Raw genomic sequence first — 18987 nt, 5'->3', positions numbered from 1 at the left:
AAGACTCCCAGCCTTGGGACTACAGTTTGGCTGGTATTTGTCCTGTCCAATCAGCAGTTTTCAGTGTTGAATCATTCCATACAGCAGAGCTTAGGAGTTAGAAAGAGAAGGGATTGTGAGGGAGAAAAAACCTTGAGAATGGGGGACCATTAACAGAAACAGACCTACCTGTAGACGGAACCAGTCCAGCCTCAATCCAGAAAATTCAAATTTTTCTCCATTATCAACTGCAAGAAAAATAGAAGTTTAAAAGGAAATAATAAAACAGCACCTCCATCCAGCTGCATGGAATGGTATAATAGGTCCTCTTCAAAGTCATCTTGGCTATTCCTTGGCTCAAGAGATCAATATTTCTAGAAAAAAAGATGTTTGCCCTCACTCTTCCTCCTCCAATTCCCTCCAGTTACCTTGTTTGAGATTCAGAGAGGAGAGAGTATTGACGAATGAGGACATTATGATGGACTCCTCCTCAGGACACACAGACAGGTTCTAAAAGAGAAGGTGGAGTTACCGTCAAGGAGGTATAAGCTCCACCAGGAGAGAAACAGGGACCACAAGGCTCAGTCAGTGCATGAAGGTAGAAAGAGCTGCCAAGTGCCACAAGCAAAGAGAAAGAACCAAACAGGACACGGAGGAAACTCCCTGAGTTCCCGGCCGTGCTAACACCCAACTGCCCTTTACTCTTCTCTCCTATTTCTATGCAGCTTCACTTGGGGAAAAAAATTGCTAAGATTATTAGTCCTTTTTTTAATTTTAACAAACGTAGAGGGGAAAATCGGGCTTTTTGACACACAATCTACAGAACATGAGATTCAGCTAGGGTGGCCCCCAGGGGAAAATGACCAGGGATCACCCCAAAATTTCCAAAGTATCATCAATTAAACATACTTGAATGATGTCACTGAGCACAAGAGCATCAAATCTGGCCAGGTACTGAAGGTGGTATTGCTCTATCACCTTGATGTGTCTTCGGACCAGAGCCCTAATCTCCTCCAACAAGAAAAGCAGTTCTGCAATGCTCCTACAAAGTCAAGGATGAGAACAGAGAGCTGTATGAGACTGAAAACCTGACCCAAAACAAAGACAGCGACAACAGGGCAGAAACTGAGACCTCCCGAAGTCATTTGATGTCCCCCCCGTCCATTTTCCCAGTCCATCTAAGGTCAAGATTCTTAACCATGTCAAGTACTAACGAGTCAGCGTAGTCCTCAGGTGTCTTCGTCTTGGTGACATTTTCTGTGTGGCGAACCAGCCAAGTGACCTCATCACGAATGAAGGACAGGGCCATGAAAGCAAAAAGGGCCTAAGGAGGGGACAGGGACTATGAGAATTTTCAACTTTAAAAATGGATTTCAGGGCTTCCCTGGTGGCGCAGTGGTTGAGAGTCCGCCTGCCAGTGCAGGGGACGCGAGTTCGTGCCCCGGTCTGGGAGGATCCCACATGCCGCGGAGCAGCTGGGCCCGCTGAGCCTGCGCGTCCGGAGCCTGTGCTCCGCAACGGGAGAGGCCACAACAGTGAGAGGCCCACGTACCGAAAAAAAAAAAAAAATGGATTTCAAAGCACAGAGAAAACTATCATGAAAATACGCATATGGATACAACTGTGTAACCATACCAACAGTGGTATCCAATATTAAACACAGAGACTCACAAAAAACTATCTGTCTTCAATTAGTTCACAGTCAAATAGAGGATAAGTACACAAATAGCTATAATATATGATATACTATGATAGTGCCCAAAAAAGAGATACAAGAAGTTTTAGGGTACTCTAAGAAGATTCAAGGGAATCAGCATATACATACACAAACAGAACAAAAAACTCAGAAATACAAAAACTCATGAATGCCAAGTCATCGCCCACATAGGAGTCTTTTATCATTGAACATCGTCCCCCTCCCAACGTTTCTTTCTCTTGCCTTGGGACCCAGTAGTCCTGGTTCATCGGTTAACACAGTCTCCAGCTCCTTCACAGCCATCCGCAGAAATTGACGCCTTTGAGAGTGAAACTGGCCACTGAGGAAAGAAAGTGGAAACTAGAGAATATTGCCTCATCCACCCTTAAAAATCTTCCAAAGGCAGTGCAGAAGACAGCTGCATTTAGGAAGGGGTGTCAGCTAGGAGGAAGGTTCAATGCCACAGTTAGACCTGGTAAGGAAACACAAGAATCTGTGGAGCAGCTGGAAGTTCTTGGGTTGAGACAATAAGGCTGTACAGAAACTTGGGTGAGAACAAGGAGAGGAGAGAACAATCTCAGGAGAGATTCCTATTCCATCCCCTCTGGAAGAGCTCATTCCCCGCCTTTACCTGTTTGCAATTGCATGTTCCTTGCTTTCCTTTATGTCTGCCACTCGCTTGCCATACCTGAGGATTGACATACACACAGAAGGGTTGGCCATACCACCAGCTAAAGGCCTCGTCCCACCTTCCCAGTCCTCAGAGATTCCAAATTACAGCCTGCAGGGAGCATGGGCAGCCTTCACCATCAGGATCTTTCCAAACCTAACTTTTTACCCTGACCTATTAACAAGAGACTCATAGAGCTTAGAGATTATCTAGTTCTCATCATTATTTTGCAGATAAAGAAAATAATACCTGCAGAAGAAAACTGACTTTCTCAAGGTCACATAGGGTTTTAATGGCAAAGCTGGGACTAGATTTCTTGTCCTGTGCTCCTGCCTTGACACCTTCAAGCCGAAGTACTCTTCCAGGTTTGAGGGAAATACAAAGAAGCAGTGCATAAATATGACACAGGCCCTGCTCTCAAGTAAAAGTAGTTACTCCAGCTCTCCCCTGGGTCCCATTCCCACCCACCTCCTCTTAGAATTTAACCTTATCAGTTACCCTTTTGTCACTTCAATCTCTCTCTCTCTCCACTGGTTTATTCTCTTCTCCCAATAAGCCTCCCTTATTCTAAAAGGACCCTGCTTGACCCTGACAATCTACTGAACTTTGCTCATTCTCCCACACCACCAAACTCCTCCAGAGAGATACCTTTAGTCTTTTTCACCTCACCTTTCACTGACCCTTGAAGTCCATATGACCTTAGACACTAAACAAACTGCTCTCTCTAAGGTCACCATCAACTTTTGAATCACCAAATTAGATGGCCTTTTCATTGTTCTTTGTTTCTCCGTAACATTTGACTCTCCTGACCATATTTCTTTTTTTCAACTAGTGACCCATGCTCAAAAGTCCCACACTGCTTTAGGCTCTATGCTCCCTATGTCCCTTATATCTGTCTTCTCTTGTCCTGCATCTGTTGCCACCACATTAGTCGAATTTATAACCTTTCGTTTCTCTTCTCCAAACCACCCCTTATTGAGCTTAGCACAGAATCAAAGAAATTTAGAGTTGGAAAGTATCTTAATCAAATCAGGATTCAACTCCACAGCATTCCTGGTGGGTAATTATTTCATCCTCTACGTGGTATGATGGAAAGTGAGAGGATTAAGAGTCCAAAAATCTGGAGTGATTTCCTAATTCTATCTCTTATTAACTGAGTGACACTGAAACTGAGCCTCTATTTTCTCATTTATAAAAGAAGATATTGGGACTTCCCTGGCGGTCTAGTGGTTAGGACTCGGCACTTCCACTGCAGGGGGGCACGGGTTTGATCCCTGGTCAGGGAACTAAGATCCCGCATGCCGTGTGGTGCAGCCAAAAAAAAAAAAAAAAAGAATATATTAAACATATACCTGAGTATAAGTAACATGAAGATCAAACTAGATCATTTATGTCAAAGAACTCCCTAAACTATAAATCTTACATGTTAGTGTTGTTCTTAGTGATGGGGAACAACACACGCTTCAAACATCCCTTCCATTCCCCAGAAGCGGTAATCGTTAGAAAGTTTTTCTATATATCTGTATCTATTTACCTCCTGTAACTTCTAATTATTAATCTTAGATTTACTCTCTCTTAAATCTGGCAATGAATTTTTAACAACACTCAGTTGTTGAGAGTATGAGGAATAAGTATTCTCATAGATGGTAGATAATACATCTGTTTGGAGGACAATTTGGGAAGAGCTATTAAAATTTGAAATATGCATATCCTTTACCCCAGCAATTCCACTTGTAAGAATTTACCCTATAGAAATGTTCACAAAGATATATGTCTAAGGATGTTCATTTCAACATTGTTTGTAAAGGTTTTTTTTAAAAAAAAAAAAAAAGGAGGGAGAGAGGGAACACTTCAAATGTCCATCAATAGTGGATTGGGTAAATAAATTATGTTACAACCACATAATGAAATACTGTTTGACTGTTAAAAAGAATAAGTCTCTATAGACTGATACGCAAAGATATCCAAAATACAGTAAGTAAAAAAAAAAAAAAAACAACTTCAGAATATAATGTAGAGGGGCTTCCCTGGTAGCACAGTGGTTAGGAATCCGTCTACCAATGCAGGGGACACAGGTTCGAGCCCGGGTCCGGGAAAATCCCACATGCCGTGGAGCAATTAAGCCCGTGTGCCACAACTACTGAGCCTATATTCTAGAGCCCGTGAGCCACAACTACTGAGCCCACGCGCCTAGAGCCTATGCTCTGCAACGAGAAACCACCGCAATGAGAACCACGGGCACCGCAACAAGGAGTATTCCCCACTCGCAGCAACTAGAGAAAGCCCGCGTGCAAACAAAGGCCCAACGCAGTCAAAAAAAAAAAAAGAATATAATGTAGAATGTGGATCCATTGCTTTTTATCAATTGCTTATATAAGGTTGAAAATATATGCACACCTTTACATGTTCATATATATACACAAGCATCTGGAGGACATGCACCAAACTATTCTGGGAAGTGAGACTGTAGTCAACTTCCTCTTTGTATTTTTCACATTTCTGGTGTTAGTTTTGCAACTACAAAGATAATAAAGGTATTTGACCCCTTCCTTAATCCCACACCTCCTTCTCATTATAGCTCTGTCTCTATTCTTCCCTTCAAGATCAAACTTCATGAAAGAGTTACTTACTAAATTCCTTATCTCCCATTTGGTCCTAAACCCACTGCAATCCAGGTTTTGACCTCAGCACTCAACTGACGTTATCCACAAGAAGGGGACTAAGACCATCTTTACAGCCAAATTCAATGAACATTTTCCTGTCCTCATTTTATTTGACCTCCCAACATCATCTAACATATTTATAGATAACTGGTCCTTTCTTCTTAGCATGTCTTCTTCCCTTGCCTCTGTTATTCTTCTTCTCAGCACCTCTCACTGATTTCTCTGCCTCTGCTGGCCCTTAAATTTCAACGTTCTCAGAGGTTCTACCCCAGTCTCTTCCCACTCCACACATTCTCCGTGAGTAATCTCACCTACTCCCATGGCTTTGATTATCATTTTGCCAATCTTTATCTGAATCCAGATCTCGCTCCTAAGTTCCACAATCACAAGGTAAGAGGTCTACATCTAACTTCACTGTGCTACAAATACTTCAAATTCAAACTGCTTAAAACTGAATTCACAACCTTTCCCCCACAAACCAGCTTTTATCATATGTTCTTTATCTTAAGGAATACCAAGTATCCAATCCAGAAACCTTGACTTCATCCTCAATTCCTCCTAATTTACTTAATTAATCCTGCTTCTAGTTTTTTTCCACCTAACTTCTTTTCTTCCCTGCAGCCAGAGTGACTTTTTCTAAAATGCAAATATGATTATGTCACTCCCCTGTTTAAAAATCACTCAGTGGGGACCTCCCTGGTGGCACAGTGGTTAAGAATCTGCCTGCCAATGCAGGGGACACGGATTCGAGACCTGGTCCAGGAAGATCCCACATACCGCGGAGCACCTAAGCCCGAGCACCACAACAACTGAGCCTGCACTCTAGAGCCTGCGAGCCACAACTACTGAGCCCGCACACCACAACTACTGTAGCCCTTGCGCCTAGAGCCTGTGCTCCGCAACAAGAGAAGCCACCGCAGTGAGAAGCCCACGCACCGCAACGAAGAGTAGCCCCCGCTCGCCGCAACTAGAGAAAAGCCTGCACGCAGCAACGAAGACCCAACGCAGTCAATAAACAAATAAATAAATTTATTTATTTTTTTAAAAAAGAAAAATCACTCAGTGGCTCCCTATCCCTTTTTTTTAAAATAAACTTATTTATTTATTTTTGGCTGCATTGGGTCTTCGTTGCTGCGCGCGAGCTTTCTCTAGTTGCGGCGAGTGGGGGCTACTCTTCGTTGCAGTGCGCGGCTACTCTTCGTTGCGGTGCGCGGGCTTCTCATTGTGGTGGCTTCTCTTGCTGTGGAGCACAGGTTCTAGGCACGCGGGCTCAGTAGTTGTGGCGCACGGGCTCAGTAGTTGTGGCACACGGGCTCTAGAGCATAGGTTCAGTAGTTGCTCCGCGGCATGTGGGATCTTCCCAGACCAGGGATCAAACCCGTGTTCCCTGCACTGGCAGGCAGATTCTTAACCGCTGCGCCACCAGGGAAGTCCCTCCCTAGGCTTTTTAGAACAGGCTCAAACCCCATGACAGGACATCCAAGGCCCCAACTTACCTCTCCAAATCTGTCTCTTGACAACATCTTCATTTTTGTAACCTGGGCTATATGAATTTCTTAGAACTTGCCATGCTCCCTTTTGCCTCGAAATCTTGATAGTTTCTCTGCCTAAAGTATCTTTCTCTGCCTTAAGCAACTTCCCTGCCTTTCCATCCCCACCCCCACCACTCCAGCGCGCGCACGCGCACACACACACACACGCTTTCCCTGTTTAATTCTTCAGGTCTATCTGTCTCCAGGTTTTCCTGGATCCTCCAGGGCCAGTTTAAGTATCCTTCTAAAGCACTTTAGGTTTATACATCATAATCCCTTATTATATCACAACAGTTTATCTATTTTTCACTAATTTGCAAGCCCTTTGAGAGCAGAGATTCTGTCTTTTTTTATTTAATAAGCACATATACTGCACTTACAAAGTACCAGGCACTTTTCTACATGCTTTATAAATAGCTACTCTTTCATTCCTCATAACAACCCTATGAGGTAGGTCATAGAGAAGTACTATTTTTATTTATAGACAAATCGAGGCATGGCATAGAGAAGCTAAGTAACTTGCTCAAGATCACATAGCCAGTAAGTGGTAGAGCTGGAATTCAAACACAGGTAATCTGGTTTCAGAATCCATTATCTTAACCTCTATGCTATCTTATTAACTAATGTATCAAGTGAAGCACCTAGTAAATAGAATGTATTCAATAAACATTTCTTCAATAATTAGAATTATTCCTTAACACCTGTACTTGGGACACTTATGGAGACTAGAAAAGGATGTCAGGAGGGGCTAAAAATCCCTAAAGAAGATTAGCTGGGACCTCATATCTCACCCTTTCAAACCGCTAAACAGATCCTCGGTGACCTTGTGCACTTGCAGCACATCTTCCCGTATGAGGGTGATGTACAGGGAACCCTGCAGACACAGCTTCCACAGCTTCTGGCACTGGCTATTGGAGTTGAGGCACCCGTGACAAAGAAGAAACCCAACTGTGGGTGGGTAAAACAGTGCAGAGGAAGGCTTTTAGAATCTGATCTCCATATAACATGCTATGTCTGTTCCCACCTCATCCCACAAAACTTACTGACAATCCAGCGCTCCATCACTTCCACAGACAGGTACTCACAAGCCATCTATGAGAAGAGAGGCAGAGATGGTCTAGCAGTTATTTAACTTGGTCTACGCTAAAGACTAAGGCAGTCAAGACAAGGGCAGTTAAGCTAGAATTTGAGTATCAAAACCAACTTTTATTTTACCAGACTGGATAAGGGCACTTTGATAGGCCAATATCTGGGAAACCTGCCAATAATGGAGGTGAGGCACTAGAAGTGGAGTGAGGAAAAAAGAATATAGTTGAGAAAAGAAAAAGGAACTTGGACTGGAAGTGAGGACAAACAAATGGTTTGACATAACTTCTCTTCAACAATTCAGGAGAGTAATACTCAAAATCTCATGATTTCCCTCTCCCTTGGATTCTTTTACCATGTAAAGTATACATCACTTGTTTGGTGCTTCTCATACTCTTGTACCGTCAGTTGTATTTTTATGAATACATGGCATATCTTCCTACTAGATTATAAATTCTTTGAAGCAAGGACCTTGGGCTGATAGTGGTTGAATAAAAACATTTGTTAATTAATTGACATCTATGCTCAAGTTCCTGCTGGGCTGAATAGGCGCCTAATGACTCAGTTTCATCCATTCATTCATTCTATGAACATTTATTAAATTCCTTCTGTGGGCAGGCACACACTAATCCTGGTCCAAAGAAAAGCTCCAACCCAACCAACCCAACTATGATTTTTTTTAGCCACAAGAGGCGATCAACTCAGAGGTATATCCTAGAAGAGGGCTAAAGCACTCTTAGGGCTGATATTTCCTGAAAAGAAGCACCCTCTAAAGAGATGGCCTTGGAAAGAGAATGCTTCCACTGACAAGAGGAAAAGGGAACTCACTGTGTCTGAATTAGCAGGGTTAATCATGGCTGCAGGGGTGCTGATGAGACTTAGAAGCTGGGCACTACGCCACTGCTCAGCCCCCTGGTTCCTTCGGACAAACAGAAAGTGCAAAGAAAGCAGGGCTCCACTCACAGCCTGTGGAGAAAAACAAATGAATCTTCAATGTCAATGATGGGGACAACATACTTCTGCCTGAGGAATTCTCCACTCTCTCAAGAAACTTGCCTTTGTGTGAGGCCCAAACTCCTCTGTCAGCTTCTTCAGAGGGTGGTCATACTCCAAGACCATCTGACCCAGACGGGCAAAACTGGGGTCACTGGAAGCATAGGAAAAAGGAGTTACAGCCCTCCCTTAAACATGACGTAAACTCTCATGTTTGCATATAGGATAACGATGTGTACATAGTCTGGTATTCTCCACCACCTCCAAAGATACTAAACTGTGAATTACATATACAGATAACTCACTCCAGGCCCAGGTATAACTAAGACAGAATCACATTACTTGGGGCTGGTCCATGAAAGTTTCTTCCTTATAAGCACCTGAAATAAGGTTGGACGCATGATAGGTATTCTATAAATTCATATTTATTAGTCATAAAATCAAGTAATATGGCTGGACCCAAATCTGTATACAACCCAAAAGAATATATATACATTCAAAGCGAATGGTAAGTCATGTGCCTAGGTATTCATGTAGGCACATGGGAATACACATCATACATAGAACAATGTTCCACAGCCCACTCTGATCCCTCTGGTCTTTATTTTTTTCAGCCCTTAAATACTTTTATTTGCACTAATGGAAAGGCAAAGAATTGCAGATAATCCAAAATCCATTTATATTTGGCTCCAAATGTATTTTCATACATTACTCACCTCTAATGGCTTTAACTTTACTAATATTATTCCTACCAATATTAAAAAGAATTTTCTTTGCCTTTTGCAATAACCTCAAAAGCAGAGTGGCATGGGCTTCCCTGGTGGTGCAGTGGTTGAGAGCCCGCCTGCTGATGCAGGGGACACGGGTTCATGCCCCGGTCCGGGAGGATCCCACATGCCGCGGAGCGGCTGGGCCCGTGAGCCATGGCCGCTGAGCCTGCACGTCCGGAGCCTGTGCTCCACAACAGGAGAGGCCACAACAGTGAGAGGCCCGCGTACCGCAAAAAACAAAACAACAACAACAAAAAAAACAGAGTGGCAGCCAGCCCAGGATTAAAAACTCATTAGAGACAGTGGAATTGTTTTATTTTGCCTGGGTTATCATATAGATTATAGATTCTCACATGAGAAAGCATGCCATCTATTTCTCTTGTATCCACCTTTACCTCATAGCGCCATGTATGAGATTCTTCATTTTGTATATCTCAACTCACCTATGTCCATGCAGCATCTCATGGGCACAGTTGTACACGCCAATGAGCACCCGTCGATCCTCAATCCGTGACAGAAGTAAAATAACTGAGGTATAGGTCACTATCAAGTCCAGGTAACTCCGAGTGAAGTCAAAGTTGAGATTCTACAAGGAAAATACATAGGAACCCAAGAACAGCAAGGCCTATTAACCACTATTTCCCCAACCATTCCAGACAGCGATAAACAGACTCTGGAAAGACCTATTTAGAAGGAGAAACTGACAAGACTGCAAATTCAGAAGGAGAAAATTTTAACAAAATTCAGGAGCTAAAAGTGAGCTCAAGATATAAGGAGGCCAGGAAATAAGGTGACATTTAGAGGTTGGAGGAGGTAGAATAAGAAGATTTTTATGTGAATTCTGGATTAAATAAATCACACTGCTGATCTGCTTAACATGTAAATACACTTTAACTTCAACATTTTTACAAAAGAATTATAGCCCTGGAATTAATAGCCATTCATTCATTATACAGTATATATTATATTATATATATTATATTATAGTCCTGGGGGAAGAGCCATTCCTCCAGTCCCATCTCACCCCACACTGTCCCAACAGAGACAATTTCCGTGGCTCTAGGATAGAAGAGAATTGCCAAGAATCTTACAATATCAAAATGGCACTGGCAGGCATCAATCGTGTTGAGAAGTTCATATACATGATCCTGGGGGTAGAATCAGAGATGAGAATGAATAAAGAATAAAGAGAAGATGACATGTACTACCAGAATTTGAGGGGAAGGTTCTCTCCCTTGGAGGTCCTAGAAAGCCACTGAATAACACAAGAGAGGGTTGCTGAGTAGAGGGAGTTCCTCCTCCGTAAGCTGTCCATGGGCCCCTATCAGGCTACCCTACTGGATGCCCATGTCTCCACAGGCACAAGTCACTACTACATTATGCACACTTTCCCTGATATTATCATCCCAGTGCCCCCTTCCTCCACAGAAAAAGGTTACAAGATGCAGACCATCTGATAGGCTGTTCCTAAAATACCAAAAATCAGACACATTTTTATTGATGAATCCCCAAATCAGTCTGTTCTTCGATTCTGTCTCTTATTCTCAGAAGTTAATCATTAACAAATGGGAAAACTACCCAACTTTCTACATGTTTCTGTTTACTGATCACCTACTATGTACTAAGTATTTACTAGGTAAGTTGCATAAACTTCATTTAACCTCATTTCAGTGTAAGAGGGATTCTTTTTCTTTTCATACATAATTTTACCTAAATAAATATGCAGTTTTACTGTGGACACGTCCCTCCCCGCAACATCAGCACCCACCCTCCATCCTGCCCAACCCTCAGGTAAACCAGTTTAACAACCTGGTATGTCCTTTCTTAATTTTCATCCTATTTATATAATCCTATTAGATAGGGAGAAAAAGAGAGAGAGGGGTCTTTTTGAAAATCATTTGTGTTAAAATTTTGAGATAATATTACACTGTTCTTATCATTTTACTTTTCTTATTCAACCTTACCTGCTAAAATTCCTCAAGTCATCTGGTAGAGCACTAATGTACTTCTTATTAATGGCTGCGTATTAGCCCATGGTATGGCCAATTCATTCAGCCTTTTTCCCACTGATGAGTGTTTGCTTTGTTCCAATTCCTGGCCCTATCCACTGCACATTGGTACTTTCATTTCTACAAAAGTGGAACTGCTAGATCAAAGGGTATATATATTTTTATTTTTAAAATACGTTGCCAAAAGATTTGAACAGGTTCTTTACAATTAAAAATATAAAAATGATGAACAAGCACATGAAAAGACGCCCAATAATATTAGTCATCAGGGAAATGCAAATTAAAATCACAAGAAGATATCACTACACACCCATCAGAATGACTAAAATTCGGGAGTTCCCTGGTGGTCCAGAGGTTAGGACTTGGCGCTATCACTTCAGTGGCCCAGGTTCAATCCCTGTTCAGGGAACTAAGATTCTGAAAACTGTTTGGCACGGCCAAAAAACAACAAAAGAAGAATGACTAAAAGCAAGTGTTGATGAGAATGTGGAGCAACTGGAACACTAATATATTGCTGACGGGAAGGGAAAATGGAACCATGACTTTGGAAAAAATGTTTGGCAGTTTCTTATAAAATTAAACATATACATACCATATGATTTAGCAATTCAACTTCTAGATTATTTACCCAAGTGAAATGAAAAATGATTTGTACTCAAATGTTTATGGCAACTTGTGCATAATGGCCAAAAACTGGACACAACCCAAAAGTCCATCAACAGGTAAGTGGATAAACAGATTGTATCCATACAGTGAAATAGTGCTCAGCAAAAATAGGAAATGAATCATGAAACATAAACAAATCTTAAAAACATGCTGAGTGAAGGAAGCCAGACACAAAAGAAAACATGCTATATAGATTCTAATTATATATATGAACCCCTGAAAAAGAAAAACCTAATCTGGAAAGCAGACCAGTGGTTGCCTGGGGCCAGGAGTCAGGGAGGTAGGGATGGACTGAGGAAAAAAAGGTGCAGGGAAGCTTTGGGTTGCTGGTAATTTTCTGTACTTTTTTTTTTTTTTTTTTGCGATACGTGGGCCTCTCACTGTTGTGGCCTCTCCCACTGCGGAGCACAGGCTCCAGACGCGCAGGCTCAGTGGCCATGGCTCACGGGCCCAGCTGCTCCGCGGCATGTGGGATCCTCCCGGACCGGGGCACGAACCCGTGTCCCCTGCATCGGCAGGCGGACTCTCAACCACTGCGCCACCAGGGAAGCCCTAATTTTCTGTACTTTGTGGCAGTTGTTACACAGGTGTATACATTTGCAAACTTATTAAATGTATGGGGAAAAATGTTTCCAAGTTACCTTCCCCAAAAGGCTGTATCTAAAGTAACATATGGGGAAACTGAGGCTAAGAGCAGTGAAGAAACTCCCCAAAGATCACAAAACTAGTAAGGCAAAGTATCAGAATTAGAACCCGGAGGCCATGATCTTCTGTATATACTACATGATCTCAAGACCTCTGTCTAGGTCTATGCTGCCTCCTTTGCTGGGAGGGCCTGTCTACAACTCCTTCCTGCAACCCAGTTCCCAAGGGATATAAGATATAACTGATGTTTGCTTTCAACCTCTCATACAACCAGTGTCACTATACTGTAAAGACAGAATCAGAAGGGAATGGATTTAACATCTGCTTGGCCTATTACTTTATTATATGCTAAACACTGTACTAGATGTTTTCAATGTGTTATCTCATTTAATTCTCACAAATACCCCATGTAGTAAATCTCATTTCCCCTTTTATAGATAAAGAAACTGGGAGTCAAAGAGTTTCTTGTCTAAAGCCATACAGTTTGTAAGTGATAAAGCTGAGATTTAAAACCAGGTCTGTCTGATTCAGAGCCTACCTACTTTACAATGCACAATATCTCCGTGTCTCTGTTTCCCTTCCTGCCCTGAATGAGGCATACTAGGTTCCTTGGGCTCAGAACTTTACCACTGCAGCAACCAGAGGTATCCTTAAATCTCCTTTGGACAAATTTTCTAGTAATAGGCTTTCTATATGCTTCCAGCATTCTTCTACTACCTCCACCAGTGCCTACCTTCTTCCTAATCACTACTCTCAATTCCAAATGAATTAACCTCTGACCTGACCCTCCTTCAGACCTTACGGTCTTCGTGTCCCAACTTCTCTCTTCATTCCATGATCTAATGAACAGCCTGGATTAGCTCCCTAGAGAAAACACAGGACACCCAAAGCAGAGTCCCATACTCTTGTACCATCTGAAGAAATACTATAATACCATCACAAACTTAAATGGCTCAGATGACTAAAATTTGTGTTATTTCTTGAATATATAAATAATAGGTGTTCGTTGCAGAAAAATTAGAAAATACAAACATAATTTCTATTTATTTATTTATTTATTTATTTATTTTATGTGGTACGCGGGCCTCTCACTGTTGTGGCCTCTCCCGTCGCGGAGCACAGGCTCCGGACGTGCAGGCTCAGCGGCCATGGTTCACGGGCCCAGCCGCTCCGCGGCATGTGGAATCTTCCCGGACCGGGGCATGAACCCATGTCCCCTGCATCAGCAGGCGGACTCTCAACCACTGTGCCACCAGGGAAGCCCTCAATTTATTTTTAAAGCCACTCATAATCTCACTATGTAAGGAAGTTCCAACCTTATTTATATGCATATTTATCTATGTAAATATACATTTTAGGGACATCTCCTGTCGTAAGCTACATTGTAATTTGCTTTTATACTAAAGAACATGTGAAGAGCATTTTTCCATGCCAATTAATATAAATATGTGTTATCTTTAACACCTGTATAATATTCATTTATAGACATATACTCTGAACTTTTAACTAAGCCTCTATTTTTTGAATATATCAATTATCAAGTTGTCACTATCATAAATAATGCAACAGAGTACATTCTTGTACATATACCTTTGCACTTCTGATTGTTTCCTTAAGACAAATTTCTAGAATTAGAATTGTTACATTTAAAAGTATATACTTTTAGGGGCTTCCCTGGTGGTGCAGCAGTTGAGAGTCTGCTTGCTAATGCAGGGGACACGGGTTCGGGCCCTGGCCTGGGAGGATCCCACATGCCGCGGACCAACTGGGCCTGTGAGCCACAACTACTGAGCCTGCACGTCTGGAGCCTGTGCTCCGCAACAAGAGAGGCCGCGATAGTGAGAGGCCCGCGCACCGCGATGAAGAGTGGCCCCCACTTGCCACAATTGGAAAAAGCCCTGGCACAGAAACAAAGACCCAACACAGCAAAAATAAATAAGTTAATAAACTCCTACCCCCAAAATCTTCTAAATAAATAAATAAATAAATAAATACTCAGTCTCTAAGTATCATTTTTAAAAAAAGTATATATATATATATATATATATATTTGCAGAGCACAGGCTCCGGACGCGCAGGCTCAGCGGCCATGGCTCACGGGCCTAGCCGCTCCACGGCATGTGGGATCTTCCCGGTCCGGGGCACGAACCTGTGTGCCCTGCATCGGCAGGCGGACTCTCAACCACTGTGCCACCAGGGAAGCCCTAAAAGTATATATTTTTAAGACTTTTGAAACACTATATTGATCTGCCCTTCAAAAACATTGTACTAAATAATTTTTCACAGTTTATGTTTACAAAAATAGTATATGCTCATTGTTTAAAACTCAATTTATCATCCATGTATTATGCCACCAAACACTGTTAACAATTAGACAAATCCAAATTGAGGGAAATTCTGAAAAATAACTAGTCTGGATGCTTCAAAAAGGTCAGTGTCATGAAAGACAAAATAAGGCTGAGAACTATTCTAGATTAAAGACTAAAGCAACATGACAACTAAGAGACATGACATCATAAATTCAATGTATGATCCTTGAGACAACTAGAGGAATATGAATATGGGTTATATATTAACTATAACATTGTAGCAATTTTACATTTCCTGAGTACGATAATTGTATTAAGGTTAGGTAAGAAAATATTCTTGCTCTTAGCAGATGTATGCTAAAGTATTCAGGGAGGGAAATGTCACGATGCCTGCAACTAACTCAAATGGTTCAAGAAAAAAAAAAGGTAAGCAAACATGGCAAAATACTAAAAATCAGGACATCCAGGGGGAGAGTAGAACAATATTCATTGTACCATTCTTGAAATTTTTCAGTAGATTTGTAATAAACTGTTGGGTAAGAATACTTAAAATTTTAACTCAAATAATACAAACATGTATAGTGCAATAAGTTAAAGCCAATCATAATAATCCACCCAAAGGCAGGTATTTTTAACAGTTTAATGTGAAATATTCCAAATCTTTCATATATATATATATATATATATATATACTAACACTATGTGTATATAAGTTTATGTATCTTTTAAAACAAAAATAAAATTGTATCATACACTATTCTGCATTCACTTTCATTTAACAATACAACTTAGATATCCCTTCATATATCAATACATCTTATTTTTTCAAGAAACGGGAAAAAGGAACATAAAAGAACATCCAAACATTGGGGACCTGGGCTAGAGAGAGCTCACCCGAAATTCCATAACGTCCACAAATGACTGGTAGTAGTTGGTGAGGAATCTAATTATCTCAGATTTTTCCCGATGTACTGGTCCTAAATGTTGCTGAGAGAAACAAAATAAAAAACACAAATTAAGACGACAATTGATCAAAGTAACCCAAGAAGAACAGGGGTTGTACCTTAAACATTCTTAAAGAGGATTAAAATACACTGACAGGGGCTTCCCTGGTGGCGCAGTGGTTGAGAATCTGCCTGCTAATGCAGGGCACATGGGTTCGAGCCCTGGTCTGGGAGGATCCCACATGCCGCGGAGCAACTAGGCCCGCGAGCCACAACTACTGAGCCTGTGCGTCTGGAGCCTGTGCTCCGCAACGGGAGAGGCCGCGATAGTGAGAGGCCCGCGCACCACGATGAAGAGTGGCCCCCGCTTGCCACAACTAGAGAAAGCCCTCGCACAGAAACAAAGACCCAACACAGCAAAAAAATAAATAAATAAAAATAAAATACACTGACAGGAAGTTGGAAAGTCTTCGGACTCTGAAGGTTTTTAAACAGAGATTATTCTCTATCTAGGCAGGATGGTTGCATGCAATCCTGACTGGATATAGAGTGTGAAATGAGAGGAAATTTCAAGGTCTCTTTCAGCTAAAGAGGTTTATTATTCATATCAAAGTCAAAAGAAGCTGAATGAGAAGATGCTATAGGTAAGATGGTAAGAAATCTAGGGCTAACATTTAATAAGGGAGAAGTAAGGCATATGACACTAGATACATAACTCTAAGGCAATAACCGAGAAAACACTGAGGGGAAATAGGAACAACAATAAAATATATGCAACTGCTTCATCGATAGAGCTGTCTTTCTTGGTAAGAACAAAGTGTTCTTGTGAATCTTACAATGGAGAAAGGGGCAATGCTTTGCTCCAGTTTACCCTAGGAGAATCCCATCTTATCTCAGAATTCTTAAGACTACAACAACCTGAAGCCCTGTGGTTGAGCTTAGGAAAACTAAAAGAAGGCTACTCCATCCCCTGCCAAGTTCAAAGAGAGGCAGTCAAAAGAGAGTTTGAACCATCCAAGCACAGAGTTATTTCAGAGAAAGGAGAGAAGAGGGACAGCATTCTCACCGTGCTGTTTCGGACATCTATGTTGGGAAATTTCTTGTTGATGTACTTGAGAGATGATTCCATGGACTTTTCCAGTAAGAAAGGGGGCTTGGATTTGGGGTCTGAACAAGTCTGCACAAATAAATAACACAATATTTCAACCCTTTCTCCCGCTCCTTGGAAACATACCTCTTCCTGCATCATGCATTCTCACACAATCTCTCTTAGGGAAAGGGAATCTGGGAATTAATTATAAAAGTATAAGAGCAGGTCAGGAACAAGTTCCAGGACATTAAGCCAACTATCAGAAGAGCTAAGTAAACTCAGCATTTCGTCTTGCTGGGTAAAGTTTAACATCTGCTCGCCCGGCACAAAGAGGAAGCTCTCTCCTCACCCCTCAGCTGAAGCCGGAAGGAGTGAGAAAAGCAGCTGCTCAGGAGTTAGACGCTGTGGGAGAATCAGTGTCACAATTATGTCCATTATATAAGCATCCTATCCCAAAGGGCATTTATAGGGGGCATGGAGACAGAGAAACTATGTCCCCAGTGATTTGTTTTATTATGAAATGCACCAAAGTCTCCTCCCCCAAGTCCGCTATTTTCTCTTCCAGAAATTCCCCACTCCCACCCGTCTTTATCTCTTAACTTCACTAGGCCCAGCCCCTAGCCCACCTCTTGCCACCAGCTTCTCCCAATTCCAAAGTTCTTACCCTAAACACACATATATATAACCACAGCAAGAACTGTCTCAGAGTCTAAGTCCCTCAGAAGGTACCTACTCTTTTTTGAATCCAAATAGCATATCTATTTTTTCCTTTTAGGGAAAGTACTTGCATGAAAAAGTTTTTGCCAGGGACCCAACTTTGGCTGTCTTCAGAGTGTGGGGGACTAGCACTAAACAATAAGACCCAGAATTCTAGACCCAGACTTTTATCCAGGAGACCCGGAACACAGTTATTTCCCATCCCACCTCTAACCCCAGCAGGAAGCAGACACCCTCGTTGGGGTGAGATTCATACCAAGAAAGGCGGAAGCCCTGAAAAAAAGCCTCCGCTTCTGCCTCCCAGCACTGGCTGTCCTACATAATCCGAGTGACTGAAGGCCAGTTAAACTAGTGAGAAAGAGGAGCAAGCCTAACGGCTGGACCTGCCTCAGGGTTCCCTGCCTTACTACTGCTGGAATAGTCAGTACTAGTCCACTTGCTTATGCTTACCTTCTTGATGTTATACATTCGGATGAGAACCCCCTGACCTCGGTCATTCAGGATAGTGAGCTTCTCTGCTAATTTATGCTGGTAGGCAGAAGTCAAAGACATGATGGCCACGGAGAGAGAGGAGCATCCAGACAGCAATGCCTGATCTCCCCAAACACTTTCAGCTTGGGTGGTGACACCCTCTGGGCGGAGGCACCCAGCCTGGTTGGTGCGCTGGTCTTCCCGTTGCCTCTACAATTGGCTCATGGCTGAAAGCAGTCATTACACCTCACAGGCCCTCCGAATCTTCTGTGCTTCCTCTTGCACACTCAGCAGGGGAGACTTCCTCTTTCTAGCTGTGCAGCATTTTTGGTAAGACTGTAAAATGTGTGGAAGTGGGGGAAAGGGGCAGGCTTTCAAGGCTCTTCACAGGCTGCCACCAACCTTTTTGGCCTTACCCTTCCACTAGTGCCCTATATAAAGCTCCACACCAGACAAAAAGTATCAACCATCCCAGGCCCATCCACCTATATACTTTCCCTCTTTTATATCCCCATCAAGAATGCCTATGTTATTCTCTCCTGAACCTTAAGCCTATTCACATTTTAGGGCCTAGATTAAATTCTAACTCCTCCAAACTACCCCATTCAATGTCAAACATTATATAACACTGTATTCCTTGTTATATTTTTAAGTATATGTCTTATCTCCCCAACTACATCATAAGCTCCTTAATGACAGGAATTGTATCTAACACTTCTCTATATCCCCCTAGCACAATGATTCTCA

The 18987-nt window shown here is 42.1% G+C and overlaps 1 protein-coding gene across 1 annotated transcript in view; it reads right to left on the bottom strand.

Moving 5' to 3' along the window:
- Positions 1-18321, bottom strand: part of NCKAP1L (NCK associated protein 1 like) — a gene marked incomplete at its 5' end in the record, with an annotated part of 45629 nt that extends 27308 nt beyond the window's left edge. The window contains 15 exons of the mRNA XM_082636455.1: positions 169-227; positions 408-489; positions 889-1021; positions 1194-1303; positions 1919-2015; positions 2307-2363; positions 7332-7488; positions 7584-7632; positions 8455-8592; positions 8683-8773; positions 9833-9975; positions 10481-10537; positions 15913-16005; positions 17029-17139; positions 18220-18321. Coding sequence (XP_082492581.1) covers positions 169-227; positions 408-489; positions 889-1021; positions 1194-1303; positions 1919-2015; positions 2307-2363; positions 7332-7488; positions 7584-7632; positions 8455-8592; positions 8683-8773; positions 9833-9975; positions 10481-10537; positions 15913-16005; positions 17029-17139; positions 18220-18321 — 1479 coding nt within the window. The remainder of the gene's footprint in view (positions 1-168; positions 228-407; positions 490-888; positions 1022-1193; positions 1304-1918; positions 2016-2306; positions 2364-7331; positions 7489-7583; positions 7633-8454; positions 8593-8682; positions 8774-9832; positions 9976-10480; positions 10538-15912; positions 16006-17028; positions 17140-18219) is intronic.
- Positions 18322-18987: the final 666 nt, after the last annotated feature.

Source organism: Mesoplodon mirus (assembly GCF_964341445.2).
Source record: "Mesoplodon mirus genome assembly, chromosome: 11".
Taxonomy (NCBI): domain Eukaryota; kingdom Metazoa; phylum Chordata; class Mammalia; order Artiodactyla; family Ziphiidae; genus Mesoplodon; species Mesoplodon mirus.
Note: the sequence above shows the minus strand (reverse complement) of the source record. Positions and strands in the feature narration are given on the sequence as shown.